This window comes from Podarcis pityusensis (genome assembly GCF_964106645.2).
Source record: "Podarcis pityusensis genome assembly, chromosome: 9".
NCBI lineage: Eukaryota > Metazoa > Chordata > Lepidosauria > Squamata > Lacertidae > Podarcis > Podarcis pityusensis.
The window spans coordinates 69,047,234-69,070,343 of NC_138034.1; the positions used below are offsets into that span (position 1 = coordinate 69,047,234).

At 44.9% G+C, this 23,110-nt stretch overlaps 1 protein-coding gene across 1 annotated transcript in view; it reads right to left on the reverse strand.

The window, feature by feature from the left end:
* ADAMTS3 (ADAM metallopeptidase with thrombospondin type 1 motif 3) overlaps positions 1 to 23,110 on the reverse strand; it is a 140,698-nt gene that overhangs the window by 86,882 nt on the left and 30,706 nt on the right. Inside the window, exon 4 of the mRNA XM_081020700.1 lies at positions 5,404 to 5,560. Coding sequence (XP_080876826.1) covers positions 5,404 to 5,560 — 157 coding nt within the window. The remainder of the gene's footprint in view (positions 1 to 5,403; positions 5,561 to 23,110) is intronic.

A 23,110-nucleotide genomic window follows, 5' to 3' on the forward strand; every position in this document is an offset into this window, starting at 1 on the left:
ACTCCACCTTAATCAGCATTAAAATTCTGAAGTGTGCTCAATCTGTTCTCGGCAATGATAAGAATAAGGTGGGAAGCCCACATCTGCTGGATGTAATCAACCTTCAGGTCTGTAAATGGATTGGCAAGATGCCTCCCACACAGTCTCCCTCAGGTGACTTGGCTTCCTTAATTACAATGCCCGTTGCGGCAACCCAGAGCTAAGCCAATCGCACAGCACTCCACCTTTATAAATAACAATCTTCTTAGACTGGATTTGTCCTCCAGACTCCTCAAGAGCCCAATGTAAGTTAAGTGTCTAATGACCAGGAGGGAGGGAGGAAAGAGAAGTTTCAGTCCTAAGAGCCATGGAAGTGTCTTTGATTTGTAAAAGCCCTGTGGTCATGGGCAGGTGGCTCTGAGAACTGTACATGTATTCAATTGCCCTAAAGCAAAAGAGCTCTACTGTTACTCAAAGCAGACCCTCCAAGTGTCCCTATTTTCCAGGGACAGTCTCGGATTTACAGACGCCATCCCGGTTTCTGATTTGATCCCAGAATATCCCACTTGTCCTTAGGGCATGCCTATTTTCATTGGATAAATATTGCAGAGTATGATTGATGTTGTTTAGTCGTGTCCAACCCTTCGTGACCCCATGGACCAGAGCACGCCAGGCACTCCTGTCTTCCACTGCCTCCCACAATTTGGTCAAACTCATGTTGGTAGCTTCGAGAACACTGTCCAACCATCTTGTTCTCTGTCGTCCCCTTCTCCTTGTGCCCTCAATCTTTCCCAGCATCAGGGTCTTTTCCAGGGAGTCTTCTCTTCTCATGAGGTGGCTGATTTCCTTCAGAATGGATAGGTTTGATCTTCTTGCAGTCCATGATAGCAAGTCCCTATTGTCATTGGAGGATATGGAGTTATTTGTCCCACGCACCCCCTTGAGCCAAAGAGATAAGTAACTACTGTATACAACCTTTAGAAGACATCTGAAGGCAGTCCTGTATATGGAAGGTTTTTTAAAAAATGTTTTGTTGTGTTTTTATATCTGTTTGAAGCTGTCGAGAGTGGCTAGGCAACCCAGTCAGATGGGTGAGGTATTATTATTATTATTATTATTATTATTATTATTGAATAAGACATCCCTATTGTCACTGGATAAATGTTGGAGAGCGTGTCAAAGCAGAGTTGCTGGCTCCTAAGTGGAAAAACAGGTCCCTTCTGCCTTAGGAACATAAGAACTTGGTTAGATCAAGTCAAAGGTCCACCAAGTCTTTCATCCTGTTCTCACAGTGACCAACCGGATGCCTTATGGCAGCCTTTCTCAACCTGTGGGTCCCCAGATGTTGTTGAACTACAACTCCCATCACCCCTAGCTAGCAAGGCCAGAGCTCAGGGATGATGGGAGTTGTAGTCCAACAACATCTGGGGACCCACAGGTTGAGAACTGCTGCCTTATGGGAAGACCAAAGGCAGGACTGCGACAACACTCTACCCATGAAATTCCTCGTATCCAGGAAAATGGTTTTCCTCTGAAGGAAAAGCATAGTCATTGTGGCTAATAGCCTTACCCTCCTTGAATTCGTCTAATCCTCTTTTAAAGCCATCAAAAGTGGATGCCCATACTTCAGTGAAGGCCAGGAGAAAGCCTCATGTGGTTAACTTCTCCCACTGGGGTAGGAGATTCCCTTTCAGAAAATGTAGGCAGCCAGGGAGGCTGCAAAGTGCTGAAGAAAGACTTAATCGAAAGAAAAAGGCGCACACCATGCTTGACTACTTTGCAACAATAAAATAAGCTCCAAGCACCACATCCACCAAAATTCCAAATAAATGCTAAGGTGCCCTGAAAATGAGCCACATCATAGTAATATTTCTATTAATACATTAATAATAATAATGTTTCCGTATCCAACACATCTATACAATGGAGCCACGTTAGTAACCTAGGGAGTAATTAAATACAGTGGTACCTCGCAAGACGAATGCTTCGCAAGACAAAAAACTCGCTAGACGAAAGGGTTTTTTGTTTTTTGAGCTGCTTCGCAAGACGATTTTCCCTATGGGCTTGCTTCACAAGACGGAAACGTCTTGCAAGTTGGTTTCCTTTTTCTTAACACCGTTAATACAGTTGCGACTTGACTTCGAGGAGCAACTCATAGAACGCGGTGTGGTAGCCTTTTTTGAGGTTTTTAAAGACTTTGGTGATTTTTGAAGCTTTTCCAAAACTTTCCCGACACCGTGCTTCGCAAGACGAAAAAAACCGCAAGACGAAAAAACTCACGGAACGAATTAATTAATATAGGAGTCATTAGTTATATTCTTTACATCCATTGGAATGCACTCTTGAGAGCTTCCAACCATCTTTGAGAGAATTCATTGTTTATTTACGAACCACTTGGCTTCTCAAGCATCTATATAATTTTTGAAAAGAGGGAGGGGAAAAAGATATTGCTGAATAGTCTGGACAATAATTGTTTTAAGGTGGGTCAACCACATTCCGCTTGCCTGCAGACATATCCAGACAAAACAATTACTCCAAAAGAGTGATGTGCTCAGACAGTAAATAATGTTAAAATCTCAGTTTTATCCCCTAGTTTATCTGTAAGTGGAAATGGAAATGAAATATAGGGCATTAAGAAAAGTCGGTGAGTGAAAGAAGCTGAATGGGTCTCCGGGCTTGCACAGAGTATAGTCATACCTCAGGTTACAGCCGCTTCAGGTTGCGTTTTTTTGGGTTACAGACCGCCAAAACCTGGAAGTACCGGAATGGGTTACTTCGAGGTTTTGGCGTCGCGCATGCGCAGAAGCGCTAAATCACGCTTTGCGCACACGCAGACCAAATCGCAACCCGCACGTGTGCAGACGCGGGTTGTGAACGCTGTGGGTTGCGAATGTGCATCCTGCACGGACCACATTCGCAACCCGAGTGTCCACTGTACTTCAAGTATTGCCGAACTTTTTCAGCTGGTGGGCACATTTTTTAAAATTTGAGTGAGCGCCATAGGCACCAACTGCTCTCCACACTTCATCCTGCCTCCTGTATAAGCCCTCTTCCCAAGAGACTATATATGTTCACATTCTGCTTTCCTGTGGGATCTGGGTAAAAGCATTAATCAGATCTTTGAAAACTGCTTGGAGGTAAAAGAGGACATGAGAAAGAGCATCACTTTCCCAACTTCCTCCTTCGTGTACTTTTCATGGGAAGGAAGGTAAGTGCCCTCAACACCTCCTGACTGCGGTGGCAGTGTTGGGCAGGTAAGAGATGTTACGGGCACCAGGGAAAGACTTCAAGTCTTCCACTGAACCCACAGGCATCACAGTGGTGACCACATTGGTAATCTCTGGGGCACACATATGAGATCCGTCTTTTGCTCTTTCTCACGCCCTTCATCCTACACACTGGATTCTCATGGGACAATTGACCATAGTCAAGCCAGGCCCAGGGTCCCACTTGGTAGAATGAGTAGTAGGGCCCCCAAACTCAGCATGGTTGGCTTGCCTCAATTTTAAGTAAGCGAGTTAAGGAGGGGGCATAACACCATTTGAAGTAAGCAAGATTTTACCACCCAAAGACGTCCCCCACCTAAGAACATTAAGTCCAGAGTCTAAAATTACATAACTGCACTGCTGATTAGCCATGAACTACAAGTCCCTGTAATCATATTGTGATGTATCATAGACCACTGACTCAATTAATTTCACAGTTCAGCTCTAAAAAACAGCAGCTATTTCCTGAGGTCTTAAGGGGAAATTCCCCGTGGTGGTTCAGTGCATAGCTGGTATCACATTATCTATCCCCATCACCACTATCAAAAAACGCCCCCAACCAACAGGGGTAGCCAAGTTAGAGCCTTCTAGATGCTGCTGGACTCACATCAGCCCCAGCCAGCATGGCCAATGGTCAGAGATGATGGGAGTTGTAGTCCATTGACTTTGGGAGAGCACACAACTTACATTATCCTCAGTGTTGTTGGACGCAACTCCCACCATCTGTGACTATAGGCCATGCTGGCTGGGGGTGATGGGAATTGTAGTCCAACAACATCTGGCAGGTACCACATAGTCTACCACTGCAAAAGAACATCACAAGAAGCCCCAAAGCAGGGTTTGAAGGTGACAGTTCTTCTCCACAGAAGGCCACCAGCAACTGGTATTCTACAACACACTATTGCTTAAACATGGAAGCTCCATTTAGCAGATGAAGCTATCATCCTTGAGTTTAACACATCATTTCCTTTCTCGTTAAATGTCAGTATCATAGGCCAACACTGAATTTGTCCAAAGTTTTCAGTGCACACAATTTATTCAGCATCACCTTCGACAGTCGCATGCAACTCAATCCTACTTGAACCAAACTCAACAAGTAGTTTGTATCACTGTGTGAATCCAGTCCTAAAAGAGTATTTTAGGTTTTTAATCAAATCAATGCTCAGGATCTGCAAAAAAGAATCCAGTCAACAACAACCAAATTAAAATCCACACCGCTATTGCTGCTGATCTTCTACAATGTTGTTTTTATTAAATTTCCACAGTTAATATAAAAAACCCTCAAATTTTGACCTACTTATTCAAAGCTATCCACCTGTCTCCCTGCAAAAAGATAAAACAAAGAAATGTTCATGGTGACAGTGGCCATGTACAGACATAACACTAAACCTTGATGTTAGGAATGAGCCTAGCTCACACTGTGTCCAGGGCAGCTGTTTACCAGCTCCATTTGGTACACTGACTGAGACTCTACCTGCTTGTGCACTGTCTCGCCAGAGTGGTACATGCTCTGGTTATCTCCCGCTTGGACTACTGCAATGCACTCTACATGGGGCTACCTTTGAAGGTGACACAGAAGCTACAATTAATCCTACAATTAATCCAGAATGTGGCTGCTAGACTGGTGACTGGGAGCGGCCACCAGGAACATAAAACACCAGTCCTAAAAGATCTACATTGGTTCCCAGTATGTTTCCAAGCACAATTCAAAATGCTGTTCATAAGATTGTGTTTCCACATTTGATTAACCAGAAGTTGTGGCATTGCCCAAACCCTGATAAACTGTGGTTAATCTGGATTATGGTTTGTCTGAAATAAGTCAGTTTCACACAGCTGGTTTGCTTCAACAAAATATACCTAAGATTAGCCACAGTTCTGAGTTCTGATACAATCCTAAACTGTAGTTAATATAGGAAATGTCAGTTTCACATAATGGTTTAGGAAGCTGGCTTGCTTCAACACAATATACTTAAGATTAGCCATAATTTAAAGTTCTGGTGGAATGCTAAACTATGGTTAATCAAAACTGGAAAATGAAAACTTCTAACATCCTTTGGGGATGGGGTGTGGAAACATGCAAGGCAACAGGGATGCTAGTCTTTTGTGATCAGCTCAAATCCAGCCAGTGAGTTCAAGTAAGCATAGACATGAGAAATACCTTCACTGAGGATGTCAGGGAGTATGTCTCCTGGATCTTGTGCAATGGCCGACCTCCTATAGACCATGTGACTCCTCCCTCTCTCTTCATCCATTTGTTTCCCTTTCTCCAACGGCTCAATGAAATATTCATCTTCACCCACTTTGATCATTCCAGCCTAGGCAAAAAGAGGAAAAGAAGTAAGAAGACACCGATATGGGAAGAATCCATCTACCAGATTTGTCATGATAATAAATTGTCGTTGGGATCATTCAGCTGTCAACCACTGAATGTAGTACAGTCATACGTCTTGTTACATTCAGTTCAGGTTACGTGTTTTCAGGTTGCGTCCTGCGGCAACCCGGAAGTACCGGAAAGGGTTACGCAGATGTGCAAAATGATGTTACGTGCATGCACGGAAGTGGTGAATTGCGAGCCGCGCATGCACAGATGCGGGTTGCGTTCTTTCAGGTTGCAAACGGGGCTCCGGAACAGATCCCGTTCGCAACCAGAGGTACCACTGTACAAAACAAGGGTGGAGGACCTAACCTTATGCTTGGATGAGGGGTACAGAAATCCTGTTTGAATTGCTCTGCAGAGGAGTGTGGAAATGTTAAGGGACAAACACAAGTTGGAGTGTGTGCATCTACAAACTGGCAATCAACTGTCTCCCTGTAATGGGTGCAGATGTAGCAGGACTCCAGTTGGAGTCAGGCTACCCCTGAACTACTGGGTCTGGGCAATTGGGAAACAGGCATCGCTCAGTGGCAGAACATCTGCCTTGCATGTAGAAAGTCTCAGGTTCAATCCCCAGCTTTTCCAGGTAGGGTTGGGACAGAAATCCTGAAATCCTGTAGGGGCAAAATGGAACTAGATGGACCAGTGGTTTGGCCCAGTTTAAGGCAGTTTCCGGGGATGCGGGTGGTGCTGTGGGTTAAAGCACAGAGCCTAGGGCTTGCTGATCAGAAGGTCGGCGGTTCGAATCCCCGTGACGGGATGAGCTCCCGTTGCTTGGTCCCTGCTTCTGCCAACCTAGCAGTTCGAAAGCATGTCAAAAGTGCAAGTAGATAAATAGGTACCGCTCCAGCAGGAAGGTAAACGGCGTTTCCGTGTGCTGCTCTGGTTCGCCAGAAGCGGCTTAGTCATGCTGTCCACATGACCCGGAAGCTGTACGCTGGCTCCCTCAGCCAATAAAGCGAGATGAGCGCTGCAACCCTAGAGTCGTCCACGACTGGACCTAATGGTCAGGGGTCCCTTTACCGTTAAGGCAGTTTCCAATGTCCAGTGTTCAGGTGCCCAATGTACTAAGTGCTATGGGGGAATATGAATTTGAATCTGGATCTTCCCACTCCTGATCCATCATGAAAACCATACTGTCTTGAACAGTCGGGGGGGGGGGGGGAGAAGCAGCAGCAGCAGCTCCATGGCAGAGGAAAGCTAATAAATTAAACAGCAATGAGAAATTGCAGAGAGACATTGCAGAATCATGTGGGATCTATTCCCTAGTTGGAATGCTTAGGAACGGCGTTTAAAAGTTATTCAACACAACTTCAAAGTTGTGGTTACTTAGAACACCTCTGCCCCGAAGCCATTCAAATGTTGGCCATGGTGAGAGAAGGCAGTGGGGGAAGGGGCAGTAAAAGGAGAAGCACATCCTAGCCAGGTAAAAACCACTCAAGGAAAGCAGGGCCATTAGAGGGTTTGGCTGGGTAAGGGAAGTGGTCCGAGAGCCAGATAAAGTGGCTTGGAGGGCCACATTCAATTCCCCAGCCCTAGTCTATAGGATTAGAGGAATAGCTCCTCAACTACTGCTGGAAGGGAGAACATGTAAGCTTTTGGGGCTGAAGAGCCTTTGCCTTTGGCTGTATTACTGTTATCTATTTACCATAGAGTAGATAAATAGGTACCGCTCTGGTGGGAAGGTAAACGGCGTTTCCGTGCGCTGCTCTGGTTTCGCCAGAAGCGGCTTAGTCATGCTGGCCACGTGACCCGAAAAACTGTCTGCAGACAAACGTCGGCTCCCTCGGCCAGTAAAGCGAGATGAGTGCCACAACCCCAGAGTCGTTCGTGACTGGATTTAACTGTCAGAGGTCCTTTATCTTTTTTTAAGCCTCATTGAATTCAATAGGACTTACTTTTGAGTAGATATGCTGTGTATTCACCCCCACTTTGTATTCCTTTCCAGGGCTGGATTTAGGTTTGATGAGGCCCTAAGCTACTGAAGGTAATGGGGCCCTTTAAATGTGATATTTTAGGGAACAGGCTAGCAGGCGGGGCCCATTACTTACATCATAGGAGCCTACACAACACAAAACACTGTTGCTGTATGTAGGTTTTATTTTATTTGTTTTTTATCTTATATTTTGGAAATGTACATCCAGGTGTTTTTTTCCCTTTAATTTTTTGGGGGGCCCTAAGTTATAGCTTCTTTAGCTTATACGTAAATCTGGCACTGCTCCTTTCAAGGAAAGAAGTCAGGGATTGGAATATTTCGTATAATTATCTGTTTTAATCATTCTTGCTCCTTGAAAAGTTATGTGTGGGGTTTTTTTTTAGGCTAATATGCAGCACCATCAAAACATGCAAGACATTCTTAAGGCAGGAATCAGCTGGCAGTGGTTCTCCAGGATCACTGGCACAGACATTTCCCAAATCTGCTACAGAAGATCCTTTTCATTGGGATATGGCAGAACTGAAGTGCAACGCAGGGCATCCACTCTGCCTCTGAATGGCCCCTTTCCTCAACAATAACCATTGGGATATTTAAGTTCAAATAAGTCCATTTCAGGATCACACCCTCATTTTTCCCTTTCCGTATGGCCAAGAAGCATTATTAGGTTGGCAACCTAGCAGCCTCCTGGCAAGTGAATGGATTGCTTTCTTGCCATTTGAAATGGGGGGGGGGGGGAGAGAGAGAGAGAGAGACAGAGAGAGTCTGTGCCTACAGTTGCTATGCTCATGACGTAAGATTCTATCTTGGCACTCCCACGTTTGTTTAAATATCCCATTTTCAATGCTTTCAGCTTGGAAGTATTCAAAGGAAAGAAAATAAAAGAAAGGAGGCCCAAAACAGCCTTTTCCCCCAGCAGGTTCCTCTTCCATTTTTCTATTTTACAGCGAAAGATGGGGTGGGTGGTAAGATAGATGATGACATTATTCATGAAAGGTTCACAGGGGGGAATATTTTCAAAAACAAGTTGTTGGTGTTGGGTAAATAGAGAAGTGATGGGTAATTTTTGGTTTCTATCAGTTCCTCATTTTTCCAATATTGAGTTCAGTTCTCCATATACAGTCATACCTTGGGTTACAGCCGCTTGAGGTTGCGTTTTTTTGGATTGCGGACCGCCAAAACCCGGAAGTACTGGAATGGGTTATTTCTGGGTTTCGGCGGTTGCGCATGCACAGAAGCACTAAATCACGCTTTGTTCATGTGCAGAAGCACCAAATCTCAACCCGCACGTGCGCAGACGTGCAGACATAGATTGCGAACGCTGCGGGTTGCAAACGTGCATCCTGCATGGATCACGTTCGCAACTCGAGCATCTACTGTATCTTCATTTGTTTGCATGAATGTTTAGGAAGGAGGACAAGATGTTAAAGGGTCTAGAAGCCAAGCTTCATGAGGAATGATTTAGAGAACTGAGTATGTTTAGCCTGGATAAGACTCAGAGGAAATATGATAGGTATCTTCAAATATTTGAAGGCCTGTCACATGGCAGATAGAGAAAGCTTGTTTTCTCCTGCTCTGGAGGGGAGGACCTGATCCAATGCATTCAAAGGAGACTCCAACTAAACATTAGGAAGAACTTTCTGATAGTAAGAATGGGCTCCCTCAGAAGGTGGTGGCGTCTCTTTCATTGGGAGTTTTTAATCAAAGGTTGGATGGCCCTATCTATTGTGCATGATTTAGTTGAGATTCCTGCATTGCAGGGTACCTTCCAACTCTACAATTCTATGATTCCATGAGCTATATCTATCTGCTTGTCTATCTATCATCTATCCATCTATCTCTCATGTATCTGTCCCAGGTGAAAATTCACCAGCAGGTGAATTTCTCCTAATATGCACTTTTTTTTTGGTATGCAATTTTGCATCACAGACACATTCTTGCACAGCTGTGTCCTTTTTTATAATGCATTTCTGCAAATTACTATCACTAGCATATGCATTTATATGCAGGTTTTCCTCCAGCATAAGCATTTTTGTACATATTACTGGACTTGATATGTATGCATTTTTGCCTAATATAAACTTTTGTTTGTTTGTTTTTGCAAAGGAAAATACGATGCATCTTTGTTAGGTTATAGTCACTAATATATGCATCTGTAAGGCACACTTTACCCCAGTGTATGCGTTTATGCTATATGGCTGGAGGACTGCTTTGCAAAATTCAGACAGTGCGAAAGATGACTGTGCTTCAGTTCACATATTGCTTCACGAAGTGCAAATGAGGCAAGTCCACATTTAAATGAAAACTTAATTGAATTTCTCTGCCATTCCTAACCATATGGCATTTCTGGATGCACAGTGCAACATTCAGTTTTTATTGCTTTGCAGTTCTACTCTCTTAAGGTCAAAAGGTGCACAGGAATTCAGGTGTGGTGTTACCAGCACCAGGCAACGCGGTAATACAATCTCTCCCCTGACTGGATAAGCAATCACTTACTCTACTCAGTTTAGCTGGGGGGAAAAGAATTGGCTTCCTTCCTAATTGCCTCTTTACTGTGAAGTCAGTCAGGGCCTACTCTTGTTTCAACATAATAATCAATGGGTAGAGTTGCCTCTAGGCAGGATCCCTCCCTCTGCAGTGCTTTCTCGCCTTCTAAAATGTCCCCTGCCCAGATTTTCAGTGACCTGATGCTCTCAAACTTTGTCCTTATCTTACCCTACAAATGCTGCAATCCTGAACACACTTTGTAGGGAATAGGTCTCATCAAGCTCAACATGAATTATTGTTGCATGAACGTGCATTGGAATGTTCTGTTAAGTGCCACTGAATTTAGCAATATTTCCTTCAGAGTAAATATGCCGAGGGCTGTGCATATACTGAGATACTAGGGAGAAATTCTTTGAACCAACAAAAAAAGCTGCCTTATGGTGAAACCTATACCCACTTCATTCCAGACTCTCTCTCTCTCTCTCTGTCTCTCTCTCTCTGTGTGTGTGTGGGGGGGGGGTGGATTGAGCAAAGGTGGTAATCTCCATTGTCTCTGCAATCCAAGCCACCTTTGTACTGGACTGCAGTGGTGACTTAAAGGTAAAGGGACCCCTGACCATTAGGTCCAGTCGCGGACGACTCTGGGGTTGTGGTGCTCATCTCGCTTTACTGGCCGAGGGAGCCGGTGTTTGTTTGCAGACAGCTTCCGGGTCATGTGGCCAGCATAACTAAGCCGCTTTTGGTGAACCAGAGCAGCGCACGGAAACGCTGTTTACCTTCCCGCCGGAGCGGTACTTGTTTATCTACTTGCACTTTGATGTGTTTACGAACTGCTAGGTGGTGACTTAGAGTTGCCATATTTCAAACAGTAAAAACCAGGACACCCCAAAAGTTGTTGAGCTTCTTTTAAGAAGACACCTAAATTGTTGATTGTTCCCCCCCCCAAAAAAAAGCCAAAAAAAGCCACTTTTGACTACCACCTGCAGAACTGATGCCAAGGTCACTCTACAAATGCAGGCCTCTTTCTTTTGAAGGTCTGCTTGGACTTTTGGAAGATCAGAGCCGATAGCAAGCCCCTTTGAAATATATTACACAAACAAAACCAGAGTTATCCTTTGAAGTTTGCCCTTCTCTGAATTTTGCAACGCAGTGCTCCAACAAATGTGTACAAAAATGAATATGTTGGGGGAAACGTTTGCATTAAAATTGCAGCTATTCTTAAAAAATAACAGAAAAATACATCATATTCATCATATTAAGAAATATTGCTTGCAAAAAAAATGTACATATTGAAACTGCGCATGGAAATGTCTTTGTTGTGAGAACTTAAACGCTGGTGAATTTTCTGTAGAAATGTGGAGAACTGAATTTATGGCTGGAAACTTGAGAATCTGAAACTGACAGAGTCATCCATCCCTACCTGGCATGCAAGGTGGGTTGGGGATGGGGGCAGTTTTGTTATCAAGCAGAAATCCACTAAGACACGAAGTCAAATGTCCAGCTGTGCTCACCTCTCGGATACATCTGGGTGTGAGTTTCAAGGGAGGGAGAATTGCTATGGCCACAGCAGCCAAGAAGCTTGCGGTTACCTGGAAAAGACTCGCTGGTATTTTAAGTTCCAAATATATCCAACACCCAGGGTGTACCGATTTCTGAAACCCTGAGACTGAATGGGGAATCTGCTGTCATGCTCTACATGTTTCTATTTGCATTTGGATGCTCACATTCCTTAACACAAACAGAAATAGCAGGCATCCAAAACCAAACACTCATCCCGGTATTAAAAGCCCTAACAATCAAGTGCCACATTCAAGAGGCTGTACTTCACCATAGAGCAGTGGTGGGGGAGAATTCCGGGCTGGTTTGCATTTTCATGTGAAATGACCTAATTTGCAGTTCCTGATATAATACGTGGAGTGCAGCTGTCCTTGGACGTTCATGCTTCTCCAAAGTGTGTGATGCAGTTGTCCAACCAAAGAAAAGGTGCATATTAGGACAAAATGAGAATAAAATGAATCTATTGGTGAAAACAAGAGCAATACTGGGGAGAACTGCTTGCATAAAAAAGCGGATATTTGGCAAAATTGCCCACACATTGGAGACATGCACTCTGATGAATTTTCAGGATGGTGGTGGTGTTGATGATTTTAAAAACAATTGGATGTGCAAGTGGGTCAAAGTGCACTATTCCTATTCCTCATCACCCCAGCAGCTTTCAGACAGGGCAGAATAAATGGGGCTCAGTCACTGATCTTGAGGTCAATTCTGCAGAATTCTCTCCTGGCTGGGATTAGAAACCTGTTGAATTTCAGATCCTCAGATTCACAAAATCTGAAGGAAGGGACCACAAGGGTCATCTAGTCCAACCTCCTGCAATGGAGGAATCTTTTCTCCAATGTGTGGGTCGAACCCATAACCCTTAGTTTAAGAGTCTCATGTTCTATGGACTGAGCCATCCGGCTTGATGAAGACCTTTCTAGTCCAGCAGGCAATTTTAAGGAAGTGCTTTGCTTTCGTTATCGATTTCAGTTGATCTTATCCAATGCGTGTGTTTAAAAATAAAAATAAATGGGTATACCACTTCAAAGCTTTAGTGCATATTAATAGCTTAAGAGAAATTAACAAACAAACAAACGGGGCCAGGGATTTGTCGCTGATCTTGTTCTCAATGAAGAGAGGAAGTATAAACATTTTTCTAGGGTTTGGCCACCCCTTGGGCTCTTTTGTTTGAAGCCATGGCAAAGTCTGGAAGACGCTACGTGGCTAATCTACGGTTAAGCCAGCCTTTTCTGCTGCAGGAGTGGATGGAACCCTGCCTTGATCCATGTTAATGAAATTAAACAGCCTTCTCCACTAAGCCCCATGGCACTGAGGAGCTATTAATTAAGAACAACCATCTGTTGCTTTGTTCCAATGCTAGGCTGAGGAGAGGAGGCGGAGGAGGCTAATTATTTGATTATATGTGCTGACTCCACAAATGCGCTATTTAGATAGAGATGCAGCGTCACGGGGCATTATCTGGATCGGCGCTGTACGGCCCAGAGGGCAAATTCAAAAGCATGAATGCCGTATTGGTCCGGATATAAGCCACACTTCCCCCCCCAAATTCCAACTGTGAAAAAGCTTATATTCGGAGCCTATCCAGATCAAACCTATCTATTCTTAAGGAAATCAGCTCTGAGTGCTCACTGGAAAGACAGATCCTGAAGCTGAGGCTCCAATACTTTGGCCACCTCATCAGGCCGCATAGGTCAGCCAGGGCCACATCCTGCCAGGCCTCCTCTGCCCCTCAAGATTGAGATGGCTGAGCCCTGTCCCAGTGGTCTTTGGGGAGGTTGTAGAGGCCTCAGCCCCAGAGAGATGTTGTGCCTGCTGTTGTTGTTTAGTCGTTTAGTCGTGTCCGACTCTTCGTGACCCCATGGACCAGAGCACGCCAGGCACTCCTGTTGTGCCTGCTAGGGAAGGACAAATACATGAATTTAGGTTTCACTTTGTTTCTCATTTTTCCAATCTTAAATTCAGTTCTCCACATTTCAAAATCACTTAATTTTTATTTATTTTTTTAAAAAAAATGCACCTGGGGGCCCCCCTGAATCCTCACACAAATCCATGAGCATTTTTGTGTGATTTTCCATCATCCATCAATTTATTTGTATGCCGCCTTTCCATAGAAAACAATGATCAAGGCGGCTCTCAACATGAAAAAAACACATAATTGCAAACATAACGTGTGTAGCCATAATCAAGAAATAAAACATCAAAAAGCACACAACCAAATTAAACAATTTCTACATGTAGCGTAATAAGATCTAAAATGAAGATACAAAAATTAACAGCGTTAACAGCAACAACCCCCCACCCTCAAGCAAACCCTGCTAAACATTCCAACATCCCAGCCCAAGAGTGTGTTTAGCAGCTTCAGCTTTTGTAGCTGGAGTCAGTCAAGGCCCTGCCCTCTCTGGGAAAAGGTCTGCAAGGCTGGAAGCCAAGGTGCAGATTTGTGGAGCACAAATGTCAATAAATGTCTATGCTTGTCCTCAAACAGTAGCATATACATAGCACTTGCTGCTTCAACTATTTCTCCTAATTTATACAGTGGTACATCTGGATGCGAACAGGATTCGTTCCAGAGCCCCGTTCTCATCCTGAAGCGAACGTAACACGTGACTGCGTGACTGCGCGTGTGCAGATTGCGTTTCGCCGCTTCTGCGCATGCACTGACGTCATTTTGAGTGTCTGCGCATGCACAAGCAGCAAAACCCGGAAGTAACGTGCTCTGTTACTTCTGGGTCACCACGGAGCGCACTGTGAAAATATTCATCCTGAAGCTACTTCAACCCGAGGTATGACGGTATATATTTGTGTACGCAATAAATATGTGTATGTCTATAGATTTGCTTCATGTGCACATTTTTCCTGTGTTTCGGTTCGCATATTGTTTCAGAAAGAACAAAATTAAGCAGGATCCTCTTTAAATATGAGCTGGATCTGGCTTCTCCTCCATCCCTAAAGTGCCCCTCCCCCAAAGGTATTACCACCTTACAGCTTTCGCAGTTTTACGGGCATTCCGTTCTGAAAGAAATCCTGCAGCTTCCCACGGAATCTTTCCTATTCCAGCTGCCATTCTCATTATTCAAATGGGCACATTTGCAAGGGCATCACACACACACACACACACACACACACACACTGCTTTGGACAATTGCAAGCGGCTGATGGGAGCTGTGCTTTGCCATTCGCGAAATAGAAGCGCCACTGAAATAAGGATCAAGAGTTCTGTGTTTCATCTGTCTAATAGCCGAGCGCCAGCCAAGCAGACAGTCTCCGCTTGCCAAGACAAACACAGGAGACCTGGCTGGAGGGAGGTGCACATGGGTTGTGGGGGAGAGGAGAGGGGGTGCAGTTTGTGGAGACAACCCTCCAGTCTTTAACTTCTTAAAGAGTTGACATAAAACGTGCTTTTATAGCTACGATGTTGCCATGTCTTTAAAAAACACATCTCCAGGCACCGAAGAGACACAGCCACCTTTCACCCTCTCTGTTAGTTTAAGGTGTGTTGGGTTCAATGACTGTGCAAAACTTGCGTCACGAAATACCTGCCACATGCTTTTTTAAGTCCGGGGATGAAAAACGTTCAGAACCGCACACCGAACACTGGCCAATTTACTGGGAAAGCAGGGGGAATGAAAACTAAGAGGAGCCAATGATGCCCACATCGCTTTCCCCTTTGGCTGCTCCCGCCCGACATCCAAACACATCTACAGTAAAAGTTATTATGGATTTCCTACTTCCATAGCTACGGGGATAAGGTGTCCGTGGAACTTGGGGTTGGTGATTTTCAGTGGGATCCATACTTCTGAGACCGCGACTCGGTGGTAGAGCACTTGCCTTAATGGCAGAAGGTTCTGTTTTCAATCCCTGGCAGCTCCAAGGCTGGAAAAGGCACCCTGTCTGGAACCCTAGAGAACCACTGCCAGTCCGTTTGGACAATTCCAAGCTAGATGGACCGAGAGTCTGACTCAGCATAAAGCAGTTCCCTGGGCTCCTATGTTCTTTCAAGAGCTGGAAGTTTCTCCACATAACAAATTAGAGAATCACGAAGGGGGATTTTTACTGTGTTTAGAAATTGTTTCATCATCACCTTCAGGAAAGTGAGTTGCGTATTTTCGTAACGGTTCTCTTTCTTGCATGCAAGGTTGTCGACCCTGTGGGCGGAAGGTGTGGAAAACGCAAATTCCATGCTAGGGATCATTAGGAAAGGAATTGCAAGCAAAGCTGCCAGTATCATTGTGCCATTATACAGATCTACAGTGAGACCACATTTGAAATATTGTGTACAGTTATGGTCACCTCACAGTGACACCTTTTCTGTGTCACTATGCCATTTTCTTATGGTCACTATGGTTTTGAGATGGTCACTATGGAAGTGAGAGATGGACCATAAAGAAAGCTGATTGCCGAAGAATTGATGCTTTTGAATTATGGTGCTGGAGGAGACTCTTGAGAGTCCCATGGACTGCAAGAAGATCAAACCGATCCATTCTGAAGGAAATCAGCCCTGAGTGCTCACTGGAAGTTCAGATCCTGAAGCTGAGGCTCCAATATTTTGGCCACCTCATGAGAAGAGAAGACTCCCTGGAAAAGACCCTGATGCTGGGAAACATTGAGGGCACAAGGAGAAGGGGACGACAGAGGAGAAGATGGTTGGACAGTCTTCTTGAAGCTACTAACATGAGTTTGGCCAAACTGCAGGAGGCAGTGGAAGACAGGAGTGCCTGGTGTGCTCTGGTTCATGGGGTCACGAAGAGTCGGACACGACTAAATGACTAAACAACAAAAATGGTCACCTTGCATCGAAATGGATATGGAAGAGTTGGCAAAAGTTTAGAAAAGGACAATCAGCATAAGGTTGAAGTGTTAGGTGTCAGGAACATGCCCCCCCCCCCAGAGCGCAGCAGAAGAGTCAGCCTCAGAAAATGAGCTAAGCGAGCAAGGAGCCAACTCTGAAGCTGAAACCTGTTTGTCAGAGTTTAGAGAGGACAGCCCAACCCCCCACCTTCCCAGGGAGAAGCTGTTAGCTCCCAAGGAGAGGAGGAGTTGGAAGTCGGCCGAGTGTTGCCAGGCAACTAGCAGATAAGCCAGTGTCTTAGGCTGTGTCTTCTGGGAGTGGTGAGGAAACGGGCCAGCCGTTCAGTCCCCGTACTAGGAGACTGGAGAAGCTCAGAGAACAATGGAAGGGAAGGAGAAGAAAGGCGGGATTTTGGCGTTCTTTCTGTTGGAGGAGGGACAATGAGTCAGACTGAGCAACTACTGTTAATGAGAGCACATGAAGGCCAGCTCTGGATTTGTTTTTTCTTGTTGTTGTAAATAAACTTGTACAAAACTGATGGAGAGTCATTGCAGCTTATCAGGCTGCTTGCCTGCCAGAGATCGTTATATTAGGGACTTCTTGGTTCAAGAAAAGGCAAGTAAGAGGCAACATTATAGTGCTTTATAAAATTATGCATGGAGAAAGTGGATAGAGAAAGGGTTTTCTTCCTCTCTCATAACACTAGATCTCATGGGCATCAATAAAGCTGAATGTTGGAAGATTCAGAACAGATGAAATAAAGTACTTTTTCATGCAGCTCATAGTCAAATGATGGAGGCAGTGATGGTCACCAACCTGGACAGCTTTTAACTGGCTTGAGAGCAGTACATGTGAAAAGGATCTAGGAGTCTTGGTTGACCACAAACTTGACATGAGCCAACAGTGTGACGCGGCAGCTAAAAAAGCCAATGCAATTCTGGGCTGCATCAATAGGAGTATAGCATCTAGATCAAGGGAAGTAATAGTGCCACTGTATTCTGCTCTGGTCAGACCTCACCTGGAGTACTGTGTCCAGTTCTGGGCACCACAGTTCAAGAAGGACACTGACAAACTGGAACGTGTCCAGAGGAGGGCAACCAAAATGGTCAAAGGCCTGGAAACAATGCCTTATGAGGAACGGCTAAGGGAGCTGGGCATGTTTAGCCTGGAGAAGAGGAGGTTAAGGGGTGATATGATAGCCATGTTCAAATATATAAAAGGATGTCACATAGAGGAGGGAGAAAGGTTGTTTTCTGCTGCTCCAGAGAAGCGGACACGGAGGAATGGATCCAAACTACAAGAAGATTCCACCTAAACATTAGGAAGAACTTCCTGACAGTAAGAGCTGTTCGACAGTGGAATTTGCTGCCAAGGAGTGTGGTGGAGTCTCCTTCTTTGGAGGTCTTTAAGCAGAGGCTTGACAACCATATGTCAGGAGTGCTCTGATGGTGTTTCCTGCTTGGCAGGGGGTTGGACTCGATGGCCCTTGTGGTCTCTTCCAACTCTATGATTCTATGATTCTATGATTCTAACTCTTGGAGGAGAGGTTTATCAATGGCTTGGCAATCCCAGACAGTGAAGGAGAAGAGAACTTGTCCTTCTAGTCCTGGAGAAACAGGAGATAGCTTCTCCTTCTTGGGGCAACATCAGCACCAAACACTGGGTTGGACTGGTCTTGCCTGCAATTCCTAAGTACTGCAGGCTATTTCAGTATGCTGCAAGCAGTGACCTCAGTCACAGAGGATTCAAGAAGCAGATGCCACCTTTTGGCAACAAAAGCAAAAATCCAGAAGGAAAATTACTTGTCAATCTGCCCAGTACTGTGTTGTTTCTAGGTTTCTCTCTTTTTTTGCAAAAAAGGGGGGGTATCGCCAAGGACAGAAGGTGCGATTCAACAACAGTTCCAAAACACATAACTAAAGAACATCTAATGACCGCCCACTTTGCGTTTGTTAAATTAATCACCCGCCACACTCTCCAACCCAACATCTCTTTGCAGTTCAGCTTTACAGTGGTACCTCGGGTTAAGAACTTAATTTGTTCTGGAGGTCCGTTCTTAATCTGAAACTGTTCTTAATCTGAGGTACCACTTTAACTAATGGGGCCTCCCGCTGCCACTGCACTGCCACCACACGATTTCTGTTCTCATCCTGAAGCAAAGTTCTTAACCCGAGGTACTATTTCTGGGTTAGTGGAGTCTGTAACCTGAAGTGTCTGTAACCTGAGGTACCACTGTATTGTGATCTCCCTGCCACCCACCAAAAAGTGGGGCCTACCTTCATGAGGGGACGCAAGTGGCGCTGTGGGTTAAACCACAGAGCCTAGGACTTGCCTATCAGAAGGTCGGCAGTTCGAATCCCTGCGACGGGGTGAGCTCCCGTTGCTCGGTCCCAGCTCCTGCCAACCTAGCAGTTTGAAAGCACATCAAAGTGCAAGTAGATAAATAGGTACCGCTCCAGCGGGAAGGTAAACGGCGTTTCCGTGTGCTGCTCTGGTTCGCCAGAAGCGGCTTAGTCATGCTGGCCACATGACCCGGAAGCTGTCTGCAGACAAACACCGGCTCCCTCGGCCAACAAAGCGAGATGAGCGCTGCAACCCCAGAGTCGGTCATGACTAGACCTAATGGTCAGGGGTCCTTTACCTTACCTTCATGAGGTGCTCAGCAAAGGCTGGGCAATACAAGAACCACTTGGACAGATTCCCTCTCCCACCCACCTTTGTACATGGTAAAGTTCTGGTGCACAGAGAGCTACCATCAGACATCGAGCACAGGCTGTGCAGGTCTGGTCAAAAGAAGAGCCAGGAAAGTCTTGCCTTAGCTCAATGGTAGAGCATCTAGCTCTCATGCGTTTGCTGTCAATCTGCTCAGCAGGGAAGCATCAAACCCCAGTGTGCAAGCCTGGAATGGCATCAAGAGAGTTCTGAGGTATTTGCAGGAAACCAAAGACTTTTGTCTTAGGTTGCCAACTCAAGGAGAAGTAAAGCTGACTTGCTTTGTGGATTCGGATTGGGCTAACTCTGAAGACCGCAAATCAGTGTCAGGCCTAGTGGTGAAGTTTGGGGACTCAGTAGTTGGGTGGAGGTCCCGGAAGCAAAGTCTCATAGCGCTTTCATCTACTGAAGCTGAGTTCAGTGCGCTATCAGATGCTTGCAGAGAGCTGGAGTTCTATGTGTGTTTGGTCAAGGAAATCTGTGGAGAGAATTGTCTGCCCGTTGTGGTGCATGAGGACAATCAACCTTGCCTCAAATTGGCTGAGACAGGGCAATTCAAGGCGAGGACCAAACATTTGGACATACGTTTCCGGAATGTATGTCAGAGCGTTCATGAGGGGCTAGTTGCTCTGAAATACTGTCCCTCAACAAAGAACCTCGCTGATGGTTTCACAAAACCATTAACCTTCCAGAAGCACGAGGAGTTCTGTGAGGGTCTGTGTATGGGGAAAGCATTGTTGACTGTTGTCTCCAGATGCAGGACAAGAGGGGGTGTGGAGTTTGGAACTGACAGGGTTAAAACTCACTGGTGTCCTGTATCTGGATCTGGGAGGAGCTGGGAGGAGCTCCATGCAGAGAAGTGCGTCACAGGATGTTGTTCTGACGCTCTTCAGATCTGTCTCTGCAACGGACAGAGAAGCAGCTCAACTTAGAGGCTGCTGTGAGAGTGCTTTTGGAAAGCACAAAGATGCCGGAATGCTCCGATGGTGTCTGATGGAATTTATTGCTCTGTAAATAAAGCTACTAGAGATAAGGACGGACTGTCTCTGGACTGATTTATCCCTTTTTCTCACACGGAAGCAGGACCGCTGCTACTCTGCAATTTCTTTGGCCAGGTCAGGGTGAGAGCAGAGCCTACGCCGAGGAAGCGCTGCCTGGACCCAAAGATTTATTTCTCCAAAGGTCCCAAGTTCAATTCCTAACATATCCAGGCAAGACTGTAAAGAACTCCTGCATGGAATTCCGGAGAGCAACTGCCTGCCAGTGCAGACAATATAAATCTGGCTTTGACTCTGTATGTGGCAGTTTCCTGTGTCCCTCAGACAGGTGGCACAATCCCTTTCTCCCTGCCTCTTCCCTATAAACTGCAGCTGCACACATGGGAGGGACAATCAGTTCATTAGCCAGATAATAAAATTATTATTATTATTATTATTATTATTATTATTATTATTAGCTATTGCCAATCCACAGTGACCATGATCTGGGTCACTGTAATGCATTCTAGACTGGCTAAGAATTATACAAGTTTTTATTTCATTTTATTTTTATTTTTGGGGTATTAAACTGTGTTTGACCCACCCTGGTAACACCATGCGTATGGTAAGCTATAAATGCAAATAAATAAATATTGAGACCTTCTCTCTCTTCCCACACCTCAATACATCACCCCCAACTAGGAATGGAAATACTGTAGCTGTCAATTTTCGTTTCCCTTGGTTTTGGTTTTTTAGTTCTGCACATCAGTTCATTTTGTTTTTCGTTTTGTTTTGTTTTGTTTAAAAAGCCCTCATGAAAATCTATCCGGATTTAATGTGAATTTCTGCATAAAATTGTGCCCAATGTACAGATTCTTGCAAAGCAATTTTTCCCAGTGTGCACATTTTTTACATTATTATGTAAAGCATTTTGTATGTTTATTTCCATGAACATATGTGCATTTTATGCACACTCTTTATGTGTTTTTCTACTCATTGCTGGACTGGAGATCTGCGGTGCATAACTTGAAGAGGTGAAGATTTTGAAGGGCGTCTGCATTTCAGTTTTCATATTGTTTTGCAAAGTGCTGATTAGGTAGGTCCAGCTTTAAACGTGAAGTCAATAAATGGTACGTGAGGCCGCTGGTTCCTATGCAAAGCCAAGGGATGCAAAAACTTCATCCTGCGCTGAAGAGCCAAGGCAGGTATGAGAAGATGCAGAGCTTGTTGCTTTAAAAAGCCGTCAGTCTTCTCAATACCCATTTTCCTAATGCACAGCCAGGGGATGCCCTCCAAGTTGGAGGTGGACGGCTGCAATATTTATTCCTGCTTGTTTCACATAATTGAGGGCTTGTTACCGACTGGCAACAACCAATTTCCAAGGATAGAATTGTCAAGGCAATTTCCCTCCACCATAGTTATAATGCAGGTGTACGGCAACAGAGATTTTTTTAAATAAAATAAAATACGGTGTATTTGAAAATGAGTCACGGCAAGAAGCAGTGCTCTTGGTTTTTAGAACAGTCCAAGCCACAGGCAACAGATGATGCAGAAATTCAGAAAAGTATTTTTAAAAAACTGGGTGCTGCAAACAAAGAATCTGGAGAGGGCTAATGTTTTAATTATGATTGCATTTATTTCTACTCAGCACTTTTATTTCAAGACAAATAGAACTCACCATGCAGTGACTTACAGTAAGTCACCAGGTGAGTTGGAGCAGCCAGTGCCCCAGATTCTGGTCAGGTCAAATAAATGTACCCCCCTCTTGCCTCATTCTCTTAGATTCAGGCAGATGGCTAGGGCAGTTTGGAAGGGTCCTTATGGAATGGTAGAGGCCTGACTGGAAAGATTAAAGCCCGTCACTGCTACATGGGAGATGGACTGGAGAAAATGAAATATGAATTGGACCCACCCCATAGCTTGAGCAATCACAACTAGGAGCTAGGTGCAGTCTAAAAAAAAAAGCATAGACTCTCCCATACAGGCCAGCTTCCATTTTGACTTGAAATGTTTGTTTGGGGCTTCTCAAAAGTACATAAAGACAAGAAGGAGACAGGAGGGTCACCAGTCTGAAATGGCACCCACCTCAGAGGTGCCACAACTGCGCTCCAGCTCACTCTGGTACTCTGAAAACAAAAGCCCTGTTTATATTGTGTAATCAGCATGCATAGACAAAATCAGTTCCTGTATTCACATAGGAACCTGCCTGATGGAAAAGACCACTACTTCATAGAATCATAGAATTGCAGAGTTGGATGCGTGGGATGTGAAACACAGAGCAGTCAAGTACAACATCCCTAGAGTGGACATAAAAAGGAGATGTCTGGACCAGCCAGTCGGAACTTCCTGTTTCCTCCTAGGCTGGGACAGACTTCCTCTACATGTGACCAGAGGTGGGCATGGCCTCACCTATGCAGGTAACAAAATACCTCAGCGGAGGCCACCATCTCTCTCTGTCTGACTACATTCGTTGAAGAAGCAACATCTGCTTAGCCTAAGATGCTCTCTTGGCTTCCACCCAAGAGAGGACAAAGGAACAGTCACCTTATGGGATAGTTTCCAGGTATATTACATTGTAACTGAAGTCTGCATTCTGGGATCCATCTGTGAACAGAATGTGAGTGAGTAAACTCTTCTTATACTTTTATAGAAGACTGTGTCATGTGTACCTTTTATGAGGGACTAAAGGAGAAATTACCAAGGAAACTTATTTTAGAGGCTTTAGCGAGCCTGAGCAAATGCATCCGCTGTACAAGTTTAAAAAGGGGAATGTCTCCACCCCCATCGTTCTGCCTGGACACAGAAGTCCAGCGCCGAGGGCCTTCTGGCGGTTCCCCTCGCTGCGAGATGCCAACTTACAGGGAACCAGGCAGAGGGCCTTCTCGGTAGTGGCACCTGCCCTGTGGAAGATGTCAAAGAGAAAAACAACTACCAGGCTTTTAGAAGACATCTGAAGGCAGCCCTGTTTAGGGAAGCTTTTAATGTTTAATAGGTTACTGTATTTTAAAATTCTGTTGGAAGCCACCCAGAGTG